The sequence below is a fragment of the Microtus pennsylvanicus genome, chromosome 11 (genome assembly GCF_037038515.1).
Source record: "Microtus pennsylvanicus isolate mMicPen1 chromosome 11, mMicPen1.hap1, whole genome shotgun sequence".
NCBI classification, from domain to species: domain Eukaryota; kingdom Metazoa; phylum Chordata; class Mammalia; order Rodentia; family Cricetidae; genus Microtus; species Microtus pennsylvanicus.
The window spans coordinates 34,069,045-34,083,777 of record NC_134589.1 but is presented as its reverse complement, the minus strand read 5'-3'; the positions used below and the strand labels follow the sequence as shown (position 1 = coordinate 34,083,777).

At 41.5% G+C, this 14,733-nt stretch overlaps 1 protein-coding gene across 1 annotated transcript in view; it reads left to right on the top strand.

Annotated features, from left to right (window-relative positions):
* Positions 1-14,733, top strand: part of Tex14 (testis expressed 14, intercellular bridge forming factor) — a 100,564-nt gene that overhangs the window by 50,867 nt on the left and 34,964 nt on the right. Inside the window, exons 13-17 of the mRNA XM_075941794.1 lie at positions 373-1,247; positions 3,665-3,771; positions 6,637-6,725; positions 7,673-7,948; positions 9,950-10,050. Coding sequence (XP_075797909.1) covers positions 373-1,247; positions 3,665-3,771; positions 6,637-6,725; positions 7,673-7,948; positions 9,950-10,050 — 1,448 coding nt within the window. The remainder of the gene's footprint in view (positions 1-372; positions 1,248-3,664; positions 3,772-6,636; positions 6,726-7,672; positions 7,949-9,949; positions 10,051-14,733) is intronic.

Genomic DNA, 14,733 nt, shown 5'->3' with positions numbered 1-14,733 from the left:
GCTAGGCAAAGAGATCCTGTCTCAAACAACAACAAAAAGAAATAACTTTTCATCCTCTGTTGAATGTATCTTCTGGTAGGCTCTCACTCCTAGGAAGAGAATTGGAAAAAATAAAAGATGGTTTTTATGCCTTTAAAAAAGTTATTTTTGTTTTTGTTATTTGAGACAGGCTCTCACTATATGGTTCAGACTGACTTAGTCCAAGCTGGCATCTAACTTGAGATCCTTCTGCCTCAGCCTGCCAGATGCTATGATTAAAGGTGTGTGTGTGCCACCTGACCCAGCTCATGTTGTATATCTTGAACAATAGCCAAGGCTGCTTACCTTCTTTGATTAGTTTAATCATCTGGATATTGCTATTCTTTCCAACAGGTAGTCAAGCCCATTCACCAGCAGATCACTCTGTTCCCATTGGAAAAACAGTACTGACTCCTCCAGTCCTGGATTCAAGTCTGTCAGTCCAGGAACCTGAGAATCCAAATGTTCCTTCTCCTCCTGCTTTGTGTTTGGCAGAAGAGGTCAGGAGCCCCACTGCAAGTCAGAGCAGTCTCTGCAGCTTTGAGATCAATGAAATCTACTCAGGCTGCTTCAACTTGGGAACTGTCAAAGAGGAAGAGTACCCAGGGACTGCTTCATCATCTGAGAGGGATAAGCCAGACCAGGTAGATGAACTTCCATCTCTGGAAGAGCTGGATAGGATGGAGAGAGAATTGCATTGTTTTTGTGAGGAGGACGAGAGCTTTTCAGAAGTTGACACAGACCTTTCCTTTAGGGGTGGCGACTGGCAAAGTGATCCCCTCAGTTCACTCAGCCTGACTGAACCAACCAGAGAAGACAAGAACAAAACGAGCAGTTGGTCCAAAACTGATGAGATCGTCAGTAAGTGCGTGCTAAATCTAAAGATTTCACAAGTAATGATGCAACAGAATACTGAGTGGCTGAGGAAGCTTGAGCAGAAAATACATGGACTTAAGTTGGCACAGGAGGAGCTGGACAATCAGGGCAGGCGTTTGCGGGATGCTGCATTAAAGTTTGCAAATGCCAAGTATCCATTAGCTGTGGGCCCTCCATCTTTGATTTATGTTCCTCCTGTTATACAATTACCAGAGCTCAGGACTCCAGGAGCGGAGAGAGACTTCCAAGAAGGACATTTTGGCAAAAAGCCTGAGCAACTAATCTGTGGCTGTAAGCCTTTCACACAAGTTTCTGAAGAAAACAGAGAAGACCAGTCAGAGACAAACAATCAGGTACAGTAAGTGGGTAGAAGGAACTGCCTTTACAGGATCTTTGAGCCAGTATTTCCTGTGACCTGTATATAAATGTATATAGCTATAAATAAATGTAGATAGCTTGTAGCAAGGTCCTTTTGGTTTAGGAAATAAGTCCTCTAGGATGGAATTCTGTGGTACATATTCTCTCTAACCCCCATTCCAAACCAAGCACAAAGCCTTTGTCCTTCTCCATAGTTTCAAATGTATTAGGTTCAGCTATGAGAAATTTGTTTTATAGATCAGTTAAGTACTAGCAATTGGACATAATTCAAGGTGTATAAAGTATTTTTGATATTTTGGGGCTGGAGGTACGGTTCAGTACTTAAACAGTACTTGCTGCTTTTGCAAAGGACCTGGGTTCATTTGGCAGCACTGACATGCGTCATCTTACAACCACTCATAACTTTAGTTCCAGGGGGTCCAGGGCCTTCCTCCACACATAAATGCACTCAAGCCCACACGCTTTAAAAAATTCTTTACTCTAAATTCTCCATTAAGTTATTTAAGAAATATTTATATGGGACTGGGAAGATGGCTCTGTAACTGGAGGTTTCTCATCCCACCTGGTCCTACAGCAGCTTTTAAAATACACACTCAGAGTCTTAATATTACATACTGTTTGGCCTATTAGCTCAGGCTTATTAACTAGCTCTTACAACCTAAATTAACCCATTTCTATTAGTTTATATTGTACCGTGAGGCTCAAGACTTGTTACCTCACATCTTGCTTCTCTGGTGGCTGTTTGCATCTCCTTCCACTCTGCCTTCTTTCTCTCTCTGGCTCTGTTTCATCTTTCCAACTAGCTATATTCTTCCCTGCTATAAGCCAAAGAAGCTTCTTTAATAATCAGTGGTAATAAAACATATTTACAGCCTACAGCAGGGTATCCCACAACATGGCTCAGCAGTAAAATGCCTGCCAGACAAGCATGAGAACTTGAGTTTGATTTCCAGCACTCATTAAAAAAAATCAGGCCGGGCGATGGTGACGCACGCCTTTAATCCCAGCACTCGGGAGGAAGAGGCAGGTGCATCTCTGTGAGTTCAAGACCAGCCTGGTCTACAGAGCTAGTTCCAGGACAGGCTCCAAAGCCACAGAGAAACCCTGTCTCGAAAAACCAAAAAAATAAAAATAAAAAAAATAAAAATAAATAAATAAATCAGTTATGTCAGTTTTTACCTAGTGCTGGGGCAGTGGAGACAGGAGGATCCCTGGAGGGAACGCACTGTGTAAGTCAGATGTACTTCATTTTTAATGATTTGTCTCATTTCTGTGCATTTGATGCCACCCCTAAGCTCTTATTTTGTTGCTGTAAGCTAGGAAAGAGTGAGTACTAGGCTTATTAAAATGAAGTAAAGGAAAGCAAATGTCTCTCTTTTGAATGAAGGACATAGCGTTTATTATTTTTTACTTCCACTATTTCCAGAGTATTGTAACTTCTATTCTATTTTGTTTTCACAGCACCCTACTGGTAGGCATTATCGCCATCTTCTTATGGGTGATGAAACTGAGCTAGAGACTTTTATATTATTTCCATCAAGACTTAGACTGGAATCCAGGGTTTAGTGGGCTTGCCATGAAAATCTCTGCTTTTATGTTGCTATACGGGAGAAATGGTTAGCAAAGTTTTTAAGTTTCTGATTTCTTCTTAATTTTAACTTTTTTTGTTTTTTCAAGATAGCGTTTCTCTGTGTAGCCTTGGCTGTCCTGAAACTCACTCTGTAGATCAGACTGACCTTAAACTCACAGAGATCCTCCTGCCTCTGCCTCCTGACTGCTGGGATGAAAGGCCTGCACCACCACTGCCTGGCTCTTACTTATCTTTTAAAGTCAAGGTTTCATTGTGTCTCTCAGGTCGGCCCTGAACTCACTGTTGTCCTGTAGTAGAGGCTGGCCGCAAACACACAGCCATCCTCTGTCACATCTTAGTGCATCACCGCACTCAGCTTCGGATTCTAGGTTTTTTGTTTTGTTTGTTTTGGTTTGGTTTTGTTTTGGTTTTTCAAGGCAGGGTTTCTCTGTGTAACAGCACCAGCTGTCCTGGACCTCACTCTGTAGACCAGACTGACCTCGAACTCAGAGATCCATCTGCCTCTGCCTTCTGAGTGCTGGATTAAAGGTGTTTGCTACCACTGCCAGGCCTTGGTTCTGTTTCATATACTCATTTTCTGCTTGTCCTCTTTCTCTCTGGGTTCTTGACTGCCTGGGTTCATGAACTCCACATTCTTTAATAAAAACTTCCAAGTTATTAGATATGAAACATGAAAAGGATATAATCATAAATTGGTTTTGCTATTTCTATACACTTAGCAAAAATGACTTTGAAAATAGAGTATGAGAGTAAAAAGAAAATTTTGCCTCCCAAAGCAGTGAGACATGTTTGTTTTTTAAGCTGCCGACTGTGCGTGGTCCTGGGAAGCTGAACACAGGTGAACAGTCACCATCCACTGAGGAAGCCAAGGAGAGTTTGGAGAGAAATAAAAACCAAAACAGCAGGAGGTGGGTTAACATTTACTGTTCTTTGTCTCACATGCCTTTATAGGCCCATGTGGCCTTAGGCCACTTTCTGACCTTCAGACATCTAATGACAAATGGATTGTGAATAATGAATAAAAGCAATGCAGAAGCATTAGAATGGAAACTTACAGAAGACATCACAAGCAAAGTGCACGACAGGCTAAATCACACGGAATCCATCAATATCAGTAGTAAAGTATTTTGCCTTTCTAAAACTCTCTAGATAATTTAAAAAATTATTATTATATTATTATCTTAGAGATATAATCTTACTGTGTAGCCCAGGCTGGTCTGAAAGTCACTATGTAGACCAGACTGGCATCATACTCACAAGGCTCTACATGCCTCTGCCTCCCAAGTGCTAGGGTTAAAGGTGTGCGCCACCGTGCTGGAACATATTTATTTTTATTATCTTTTAAACTATTTTTATGTTGTATGCATTGATGGTTTGCCTATATGTATGTCTGTGTGAGGGTGCTGTATACTCTGAAACTGGAGTTATAAACAATTGTGAGCAGCAACTATGTGGATGCTAGGAATTGAACCCAGGTCCTCTAGAAGAGCAGCTAGTGCTCTTAAACTCTGAGCCATCTCCAGCCCCATTATTTTTTCCAAATACTTATTTTTATTTTGTGTGTGTGGATGTTCTGCCTGCATTTATATATATATATACCACATGTGTGCAGTATCTGTGGATTCCCTTGAACTGGAGCTATAGATATTCATTAACCACTGTGTTGTTGATGAGAATTGGACTCCAGTGCTCTGCAAGAGTGGCAAATACTCTTAACCACTGAGCCATCTCCAGCTCCTTTACATTTGATTTATATGCATGTGTGCACGTGCATGTATGCACCACGGTACTCCCTCTCAAATAAATGAAAATGCAATAAAAATATGCAAAAGCACATACCTACAATCCCAGCTCTTTGAAGGTAGAGGTCATTTAAGGCCAGCGTGGTCTTTGTAGTGAGTACCAGGCCAGGCTGGGCTACATTGAGACCCCGTCTAAAAACAAACAAACGAAACAAAGCAGAAAAGGGGGCTGAGATGGCCCAGAGGTTAAAAGCACTTGCCGAGGACCCAAGTTCAATCCTTAGGCACCACATAGCAGCTCACAGCCATCTGTGACTCCCTGTTCCGGCCTCTGCAGGCACTAGGTACATATGTGGTGCACAGATATGTGACTCATGCCTATAATCTCAGCACTAAAGGAGGGAGAGACTATCCTGGGCTACAGAGTAAGATTCTTTAATAAAATAAATAAATACATTTCACTTACCATGCTACGCTATTTTTAAAACCTTATGTAAACTTACTTTGAAATGAGTTTTAGATTTTTTTATTTTGTTGAAACAAGGTGACTTTAAACTAAATGAAAATGTAATAAAAATATGCAAAAACCCCAGCATAGTGGCACATATCTTTGGTTCCAGCACTCAGGAGGCAGAGGCAGGCAGATCTCTTTAAGTCTGAGGCAATCCTGGTTTACAGAATGTGTTCAAGGATAGCCAGGGCTACACAGAGAAACCCTGTCTTCACTCCCGCAGAAGCCCAGAAAAAAAAAACAGTTTTCTTCTGTATTTTTGATTATATATTTAGGATAGTTTCCCAGAAGCAGAATTGTTAGGTTAAAGGTTTTGAACATCTAAGAGTTGTTGCCAAAAAGCTCTTGAAAGCAGCTGTCAGATCTGAGCTCTTCTTTCTGGTCCAGCTGGGTAGTAGTGCATTCTGGGCAACAAGGATTTCATAGCTGTGCCACAGAGCACACATTTTGTTGTTTGAGACAATTTCTCTTTGTAACAGTTCTGGCTGTCCTGGAACTCACTCTATAGACCAGGCTGACCTTGAACTCACAAAGATCTGCCTGCCTCTGCTTCCCAAGTGCTGGGATTAAAGGCGCGCGCCACCACTGCCCAGCCTGATCACACACTTTAAAAGAGTTATTTTATTTATTTATCATTACTATTGTTGCTGTTATTATTTGAGACAGGATTTCACTTGTATTTCTGGCTGGCCTGGAGCTCACAAAGGTCTACCTACTCTGCCTGCAGAGGGCTGGGATTAACTGCGTGTGCCACCATGCCCAGCCCTGAGGAGTTATTTTAATGAATGGCAAATAGTTATAGTCATGGAATATTTAGAGGAAGGAAGACTGCAGCTAGAGAAGCTTAGTCCAGAGAGACTGTTCCTCACTGATGCAAGACAGGTGACCTAGCAAGCAAAGCAGGATCCAGAACCCAGAGAAACTCTGTTCTTCAGGGTACTTGTGCCATAAGAGCCTTGTTTCAGGGGTTAGCTATTGTGCTGTCAGTGCTATGGTGGACTTGGCGCCAGAGAACCTCCACATGAACTGTCACTTGTGATTGTCTGATTGGGGACAGGGTGGACTCGGCTATAGTGAAGGACAGATTTTGTCAGAGGAAACTTTCAACTGTCAGTTTCTTCTACTTCTGAAAATCTCTAAGAATATTATTAGAATCATGAATTTGGAAATTAATAAAAAATAACCAACCTGTGGGGATCTTTTAGCTAAATCTTTTAATTTTTCAGCCAGGAAAGGTCTAGGGAATCAAGTATCCAAGTCAGGAGTTACTCAACTAAATAGTGCACCCTTCCCTGAGCCAAACCACTCCAGCAGATTGGGGTTACCCAGGCTCAACAGGGCTATGCCAGGCTAGGGGGCCTGCCAGTTGAAGATGATGGGGTGTTGGGTGCTCCCTGGTGGTGAGTAGAAGTCCGAGTGGGGAGGGATTGTGGGTGGGCCGGTGGACTTTGAACTGTTAGGAACTTGAACCAACATTTAATTTGTATCTACCTCACTTCTACCCTAATGATGCAACTTAGGACCAGTATGGAATCTGCGTCTTCTGAAATCTATAATACAAAGTCAAGAAATAATGAAGATGATGGAGAGGCAGACTCAAAATGGAAAAGTGAGTATGAACTCATTTTTTTTTATAGATAGTATTTGTTATCTATCTGTCTATCTATCTATCTATTTATTTTGAGGCAGGATCTCATTATGTAGCTCAGACTGGCCTTAAAATCACGACCCCCCCCAAATATTAGAGTTATAGGCATGCACTATTATGCCTAGCTGATGAATGAAATAATTCTTGATTATCATCAGTTTTGTTTGTGTTATGGTTCTGGGAATTGAACCTAGGTATTGTGCATGCTAAGCAAGCACTCTACAACCAGGCAACACCACCAGCACCTGTTTGATATCTCTTAAGTATAAAAACACATGTCTCATTATTTAGGATTACAAATAACACTGTTGTTCACACACACACATACATACACACCCATACTCACCATCCTATGATATAAGCACAGCTCTTCTGATAGCAGACTGGAGAAGGAAATGCTTTTCTATTTTTAAACTTTGTAGATAATACTTCTATTGTTTGTATAAATATACATTGTATAACATTGTAGTGAAACAATACACGGTATATTTACCCCATAAAGATTAAAACGGAGAGCATACAATGTGTATCACATATTCTGTAATACCCTTTTGTTGTGGTTTACATGGTGTGTATCTTCTCCCAAAGTTGTTAGGGCTCAGTGTAGTCTAGAAAAGTGAGGCAGATGACAATTACTATAGCCTGGGAATTTCAGACAGTAGGTTCTCTCATTAAATCAGCAGTAGGGTCCGCCTACATGTTCTCTACTGCTTCCTGCTGTTGTTTGGAGTCATAACACGAGTTTTCTATGTCTGTCACAGTCCTAATCCCCTCCCCTTAAAGGCAAGCAGACAAGGTAAGGGTGATGAAACTGTGCCAGATTAAGTAATATTTATCTTTTAAGGTTGAAAACTTTGGTTTTTAATGTTTACAGTGATGTTTTAAATGCTTCTTTCTCTTGTGCCCAGTGGCAGTAAAGGAAATGGCAGAGAAAGCAGTTTCTGGACAGCTCCTAGTACCTCCTTGGAGTCCTCAGAGCAGTGTGCCTTTTGAGAGTAAGATTGAAAATGAGACCACTCATTTGCCACGGCCCCCAGTCCGAGGTCCTGAGAGCACACACTGGCCGCACATTGTAGAATATCAAAGGGAAAATGATGAGCCTAAAGGAAGTGTAAAGTTTGGCACAGTGGACACCAGCGACGGGAACAAGCACAGCGGACAGACAGGCCTCCGCCGCTTCACCAGTAAGTTCACTGGGAGGGGTTGGGTTAGGTGAACTCTACTTATCAGCTCTCAAGATATGTGCACTTCTAGCATATTCCCTTTGCTTGGTCCTGTCTCCTACTTTTCTGAAAGCCTGTGTTCAAAGGTGAAGAGATTCATTAGTTTCCCTATTACTAAAACAAGGCCCCTTTGTCCAAAGGACGTAATCTCCAAATGCTGACCTTGTCCTGGGTCTAACCTAGTAAGGAATCAAACTTTTCTTACCTGAGGGTGGAGGTAAGCTATCATTCTCTACTGGATGTTTCTTTGTTTTTGATACAGACTTTTGCTGCATAGCCTAGGCTCACCTGAAACTTGCTATCCTGCTCCCTCAGACTTCTGAGTGCTGGCATTGTAGGTATATGCCATCATACTCAGCCAGCTTTTTCTTTTTTTTCATTGCATTCTGAGTTGAAAATAAACTTCCTGAGGCCATATGGCTTTTGATTCACAGTCAGATCATCAGATAATAGTTTCAAGATAGATATGGAGTCAAAGAAAAGACATCTAAAATTGACACTTAACTTTGCAGAAAATCTCTAAATCTCTTGGCTTCCTCTCCGCTTGTAATTCCAAGGATATGGGTCAGTGGGTAAAATGCCTGCTGTGCAAGCATGAAGATTGAATTTGGATCCCTAGCACCTGGTAAAATTCAAGCATGACTACCTAGTCCTAGAAACCACAGATAAATCCCTAGATCTTACTGAACACATAATCCATGCAGTCTGTGAGTGCCAGGTCCACTGAGACAGTGTCTCAAGAGATAATGTGGAGATGCGTTGCAGGGTGTTTGATCACACTGTGAACCCTGGGATTGAGTTAGTTACTCAAAAAACCTGCCTCTAGCTGTGGTGTGGCCCAACCCTTGTACACATCCTTAGTCCAGGAGCTTTCTGTTTATTGTATTCTATTATTTATTACTTAAATAAAATCAACCATAGGTCAAGAGGCAGAGCAAGCAACTGGTTAACATCAAGTAGCCATAGACAGTAAGAGGAAGTCAGGAAGACGGATAGAGAGATGCACAGGAAGCAGTAGGGAGGGACTTGCAGTTTGGCAGTCTGTTTTGGTTTGGGATGGCAGGAGAAGGTCACTTTCTGGGACATTGGTGAAGGAGGAAGGTCAGCTGGCTGCTTTCTCTGCCTCTCAGAGCTAGCAGGTTTTCATGCCAGCATCTGGTTCTGTAGTCTTTATTGGTAAAATAAAAGGATAGAGACTTAGGTAAAACAGCATTTGCCTTTCTACATGGACGGGGGCAGGCAGCAGCTACAGAGGCGCAGTCAGCAGCTGAGGCAGCAGTAAGATCAGGTGTAGATGCTGTGCATTCATATCAACAGATAGGAATAAAGGAAAATACCTAGCCTCTTCCTCTAGTCTTCTCATGCACTCGTGTACCTGCATATATCTGTGGAGCCATATATATACTACACATACATGCACATACCAAAAAGAGAAACGAAAAGCCACACGGAGTAGCATATACCTATAGTTGTAACACTTGAGAGATAGAGGCAGGAGACTCAGAAGTTCAAGGTTATCCTCAGCTGCATAGCAAGTTCTAGGTGATCCCGGGCTACATGAAATCCTATCCCAGAAAACCAAACCAATAAACAACAACAGCACAAGGAAATCAATTGCTTGGGTTTTTGGTATTTAGAATCTATTTATCAAGAATCGCTGTTTGTCTGGGGGTGGTGGCACATGCCTATAATCCCAGCACTGGGACACATAGGCTGATGGATCTCTGAGTTTGAGGCCAGCCTGGTCTACAGAATGGGTGGTCAGATGGCTAGATGATCTAGGCCTACATTTTGGAACCAGGCTAAATTAACAGTGGCTACTCTCTGTGTCTTCGCAACTTAGAAAATTTGGCTACCCTTTGAAGAATATGTTTACATCTCTATTCTATTGTTACTTTTGCCTTTTCCTGCTTCATGAATATCACTGAATGAATATGTCCCTGATTACGTTATGATCACTAGGTATTATAAACCCATTCTTCAGAAAACATGAGCCGGCAGAGCATAGTGAAGTCTCTCAAGCAAGTTGTGACACAACTGTGGGTACTGAGAAATTTTACAGCGTAAGTACTGTAACCTGCCAGGACCAAGATGCATTCAAGGATCTAACAAAGTATACCTGAGTTGCTGTTGTGTATTATGGCATCAAAATGTTATCTGTACAACTAGATATACTAACTCTATAGGGCTATAGTCACTTAAAGAGTATAGACTGCTTTCAAGGCCAGCCACGACCCTGTCTCAACCCCGCCCCCAAAACCTAACAGGATGTGGTACACATAACTGTTGATAATGATACAACAAGGAATATGATTGTAGTGGGTAGTGGTGGCTCACGCCTTTAATCACAGCACTTGGGAGGTGGAGGCAGGCAGATCTCTGTGATTCGAGGCTAGCCTGGTCTATAAGAGCTAGTTCCAGGACAGGCTCCAAAGCTACAGAGAAACCCTGTCTTGAAACCCCTCCCCCAAAACGAATATGATTGTAGGCAGGTATTTCTATCCTGCCAATCAGTTCCCAAATAATTACACAGAGACTTCTTATTAATTATGAAAGCTCAGCCATAGCTTAAGCTTGTTACTAACTAGTTCTTACAACTTAAATTAACCCATTTCTTTTCATCTACTGTCTTTTACATGACACTGCCCATGCTGCTTCCTCTATGGTTCCTGGTGTCTCCTTGTGACTCTGCTCTTTTCCCCAGAGTTCTCTCTGCCCCCCAAATCTTGCCTAGCTATTGACCATTCAGCTTTTTATTAAACTAATCTGAGTGACAAATCTTCACTGTGTACTAAAATATTATTTCACAACATTCTTCCCTTTTTGTCTAAATAAAAGGAAAGGTTTTAACTCTAACATAATAAAACCATAAACAATAAAAACAATGATCAAGTAAGCATTACATTTATGATGTCTAGTCTATTTGTATTTGGCATATTTGGAGAAAATACACCATTATTTATTATAACTTGATGAGTCTAAAGCTCTGAACCTCATTTACATTTTATCATAACTAAAGAAAACTATAACTGTGACTATCTAGTCTTAAACTCTATCAAAGATCCCAGAAGGATATAATATTCCCTGAGTAAACAGGAAGTGTAATGTAAACCACTTCCAAACTTATAGAAATGACCGACATCTATCTACCTGGACAGTCACCCAAGGTTCCTTTGTAATGTTGGGGCATCTCTCTTTGGCCTACAAGCCTAGAATATCTGAAGCAAGAATTTTTAAAGGGGGCTGGAGAGATGACTTAGAGGTTAGGAGCGCTGACTGCTCTTCCAAAGGTCCTGAGTTCAATTCCCAGCAACCACATGGTGGCTCATGGCCTTCTGTGATGAGATCTGGTGCCCTCTTCTGGAGAGCACGCATACAGACAGACAGAACACTGTATACATAATAAATTTTAAAAAAAGAATTTTTAAAGGATTGTCCTACCCTGTCTGGCAAAGTTTGATAGTCACTTTTCTTTGCATCCTCCATTTTAGACAGCATACTGTCAGCAGTCAAGGCAAGGGCAGTTTCTTGTCCAAATGGCTAGCTTTTGCAATAAAGAAAGCAAACTCCATATAGAGGTTCTTCAATGTCCATTATCCTTTTTTGAAGTAAATTGGCTCTTTCAGGAGCAGACATGTCTCATGTCAGGAAAAGCCTTGTGTCATTAAAACATCTAAAATGCCATATTCTATAGGTCTCTGAAGTGTTCGAGGACCACCTATCTAAAATATATCTCTGTATGACCTTGAAAACATACAGAAAATGACATGTTTGGTTGTTATGGGTAACTAACTACTAACCTGTATTTTTTATTATCCTAAGTAGTTTGTAATAATAACTTTCAAGGACTAAAAATTCACATTGTTCAATGAGCTGTTTAAGCATAACAAGAGTAGAAATGTATATATAGTATGTTTTAGCAAAAATTAATCTTAAATTTGTATTAATATACAAAAATCCATGCCAGTGTAAAATATTTTATACTAGTGGTTGTTCAGAAGGAGACTCAACAATCTACCCTTTTATCTCATTTTATACTATATCCCCTTTTTCTCTTTAGAAAGAGATCCTTGAATCTAACTTCTTTGTTTAGTTTTTATTCCTGACCATAACCAATAAGAACTTGTAACCAACCCCCCTAAATGATGACAGACATCTATAACCCATCGAGTGACCAAACGCCACCCACCCCACCTCTTGGTAATGTGGGTGTCATGTTCTTTAGACTGCTTCCTGTTGTCTGGGGGCACTAGAATCTTTAGGAGACCCTAGGAAAATTGGGATAAAGGTCAAGTACTGGGAGTGTTAGCTGTATCATTTGTTGTCCAGTCTCCTTGCAGTGGGAAAGTGTAAGGCTTATCTGAAGTCTTGGCTGGAGTAGTCTGTGGAGCCTGGACTGCCTCAGGCAGAAGCCTTGAAGTTGTTCTGGATGCAGAACTCTCAGGAAACTGCAACAGAGGTGCTCTGATGGACTGAATCACCTGGCCACTCGTTTCATTGGTGTCTGGTCCCCTTGCTCTGAAAACACGTAAACTTTCAAAGATAGCATACATATGTGTGTTAGCACAAGTATGGAATGTATGGCATGAGCAAGTCAAAGATGATGCTTTATGTTTGAGCAGGTAAAAGGCATATGTCAACTTTATAAGTTTGTTTGGGCTGTATAACCAAGCTGTAATATAAATCTTTGTCCATGCCATATGAAAGGTTGACATGTAATAAGTCATGAGGACTCTGTAGCCAACAAGATTCATCACGTCTCATCTCAGAGCTCTTCCTATATTACACATCACCTGTCCTGTAGTCTTTCTTAGCTTCCTCCCCCATGTCTGTAGCCAAGATTCTCAGGGGTCTCTTCCCTACGCCCCTGGTAAAAATCTGAACTCTATTAATCTGGAAGGAATCCATAGCTTTTTGTTTCCACTGAACACAAACTCTCTCTCCCAATGCAACACATTGTCTGACTTTCTTTCGAAGTTAAGACGTTTAAAAAATATGTAGGTTGGTTTAATTTAGCAGTTTCCATAATTCAATAATATCTCTCAGCAGCTATTGTTTTTATATATTAGCATTCAAAAAATTGAAGTTAATAAGATACCATATAGCTGGGCATTGGTGGCTTATGCCTTTAATCCCAGCAGGTGGAAGAGGCAGGCAGATCTTTGAGTTCAAGGCCTGCCTGGTCTATGAGAGCTAGTTCCAGAACAGGCTCACAAGCTACAGATAAACCCTGTCTTGAAGAACCAAAAAAAAAAAAAAAAAGATACCATATAGGATCCAGACTCCCTGTGTATTTTCTATCCTTATGTGGCTTTTTTTTTAAATCTGCTAATCTTTCAGAATGTTTTTATTGACAGTTACTAGACAAGTATAAGGCATGTTCACAGGCTCAGAAGTGAAGCATAGAGTTTGTTCATTCAGCAGCTCCTCTTCTTTGTACCAGATAGTACAGTCTGCCCATGTGCACTTGAATGTGTACCGCTCACAACTGTTAGAGCATGCAGACCATGTTCAGGGACCACCGTGGAGAATGTCTCAGAATAAGGAGTGAGCAGCTACAGACTAAGTCACTAGGCACCACAACTCACAGGGACACAAGTAGAAGGCGGCCAAATCTACCACTGCTACAGAGAACACGCTGGCAAGCATGTTTTTGTTTCTTCATGTTTGAGAGAAATGGAATATATCCAGGGTTCATGTTTTTGTATTTGCCACTGCCTACAGGTCACTAAAAGATACCTAGTTTTGAATAACTTCTAATGCACTTAGTTTGATTTCAGGTCACAATACAAGATTGCATGCAATACTTTCACAAAAGTCAAACACAGACAGTTTAATATCACCAGCGCTCAGGACTGTCTGGTATATTTCTTTTTGGTGGTAGGATAGGGACGGAGAACGACAGTGGCTGGTTCTGCACAGCGCTCATGTGCTCAGCTCTAGCTAGCTGGACACTTCTGAGCACTGGCAGACTAGTAATGAGACAGCACAGAGCTCTCAGTGTGAGCCTCAGGTGTGGGGCTGCTGTGAACAGGTAGCCTGCTTCCAGGGTAAAAAAGTCTCAGTTCAAACTAATTTCAAATGTATTTTATAACTGATTTTCAAATTGTGGATCAGTTGGATCATAAGCACTTTAAAAGTTTAATAAGGGCCAGGTGGTGATAGTGCACACTTTTGATCCCAGCACTTGGGAGGCAGAGGCAGGCAGATCTCTATGAGTTTGAGACCATCCTGGTCTACAGAGTCAGCTCCAGGACAGGCATGACTGCTACATAGAGAAACCCTGTCTCGAAAAACCAAAATATAAAATAAAATAAAAATCTATCAAGGAGAGCATACAGTTCCAGGTACGAACCAAAGAGACTAAGAATCCTTACAATTGGTGCACTGCTTTGAGGGGCTCAGCAGCTCTTTCCCCAGGAAAGCTGCTCATCTCAGAGCTCCGCCCTCCAGCAGCCCAAACAGTGCATCGCAGAGGCCCATACACAGCTGTCACTTGCGTGGAACTTGATATGGACTGCGTTCAAGACTCCATTGGTTAGCTTTGTGGTACTCAGGGCAAGAGTTTCACATCTGTGTTTATACTGGCGACAAGACACTGCTGTTAAGCATCACACAAGTGAACAATGCAATTAGAGAGGAGTGACTACCTATAGCAACAGGAAGGTGGTTCCCATCTGCTGGGCTGGTCGACAAGGATGCTGCAACAGGCTACTCTTCTGACAGTAGGTCCCTGCTGCCGCAGG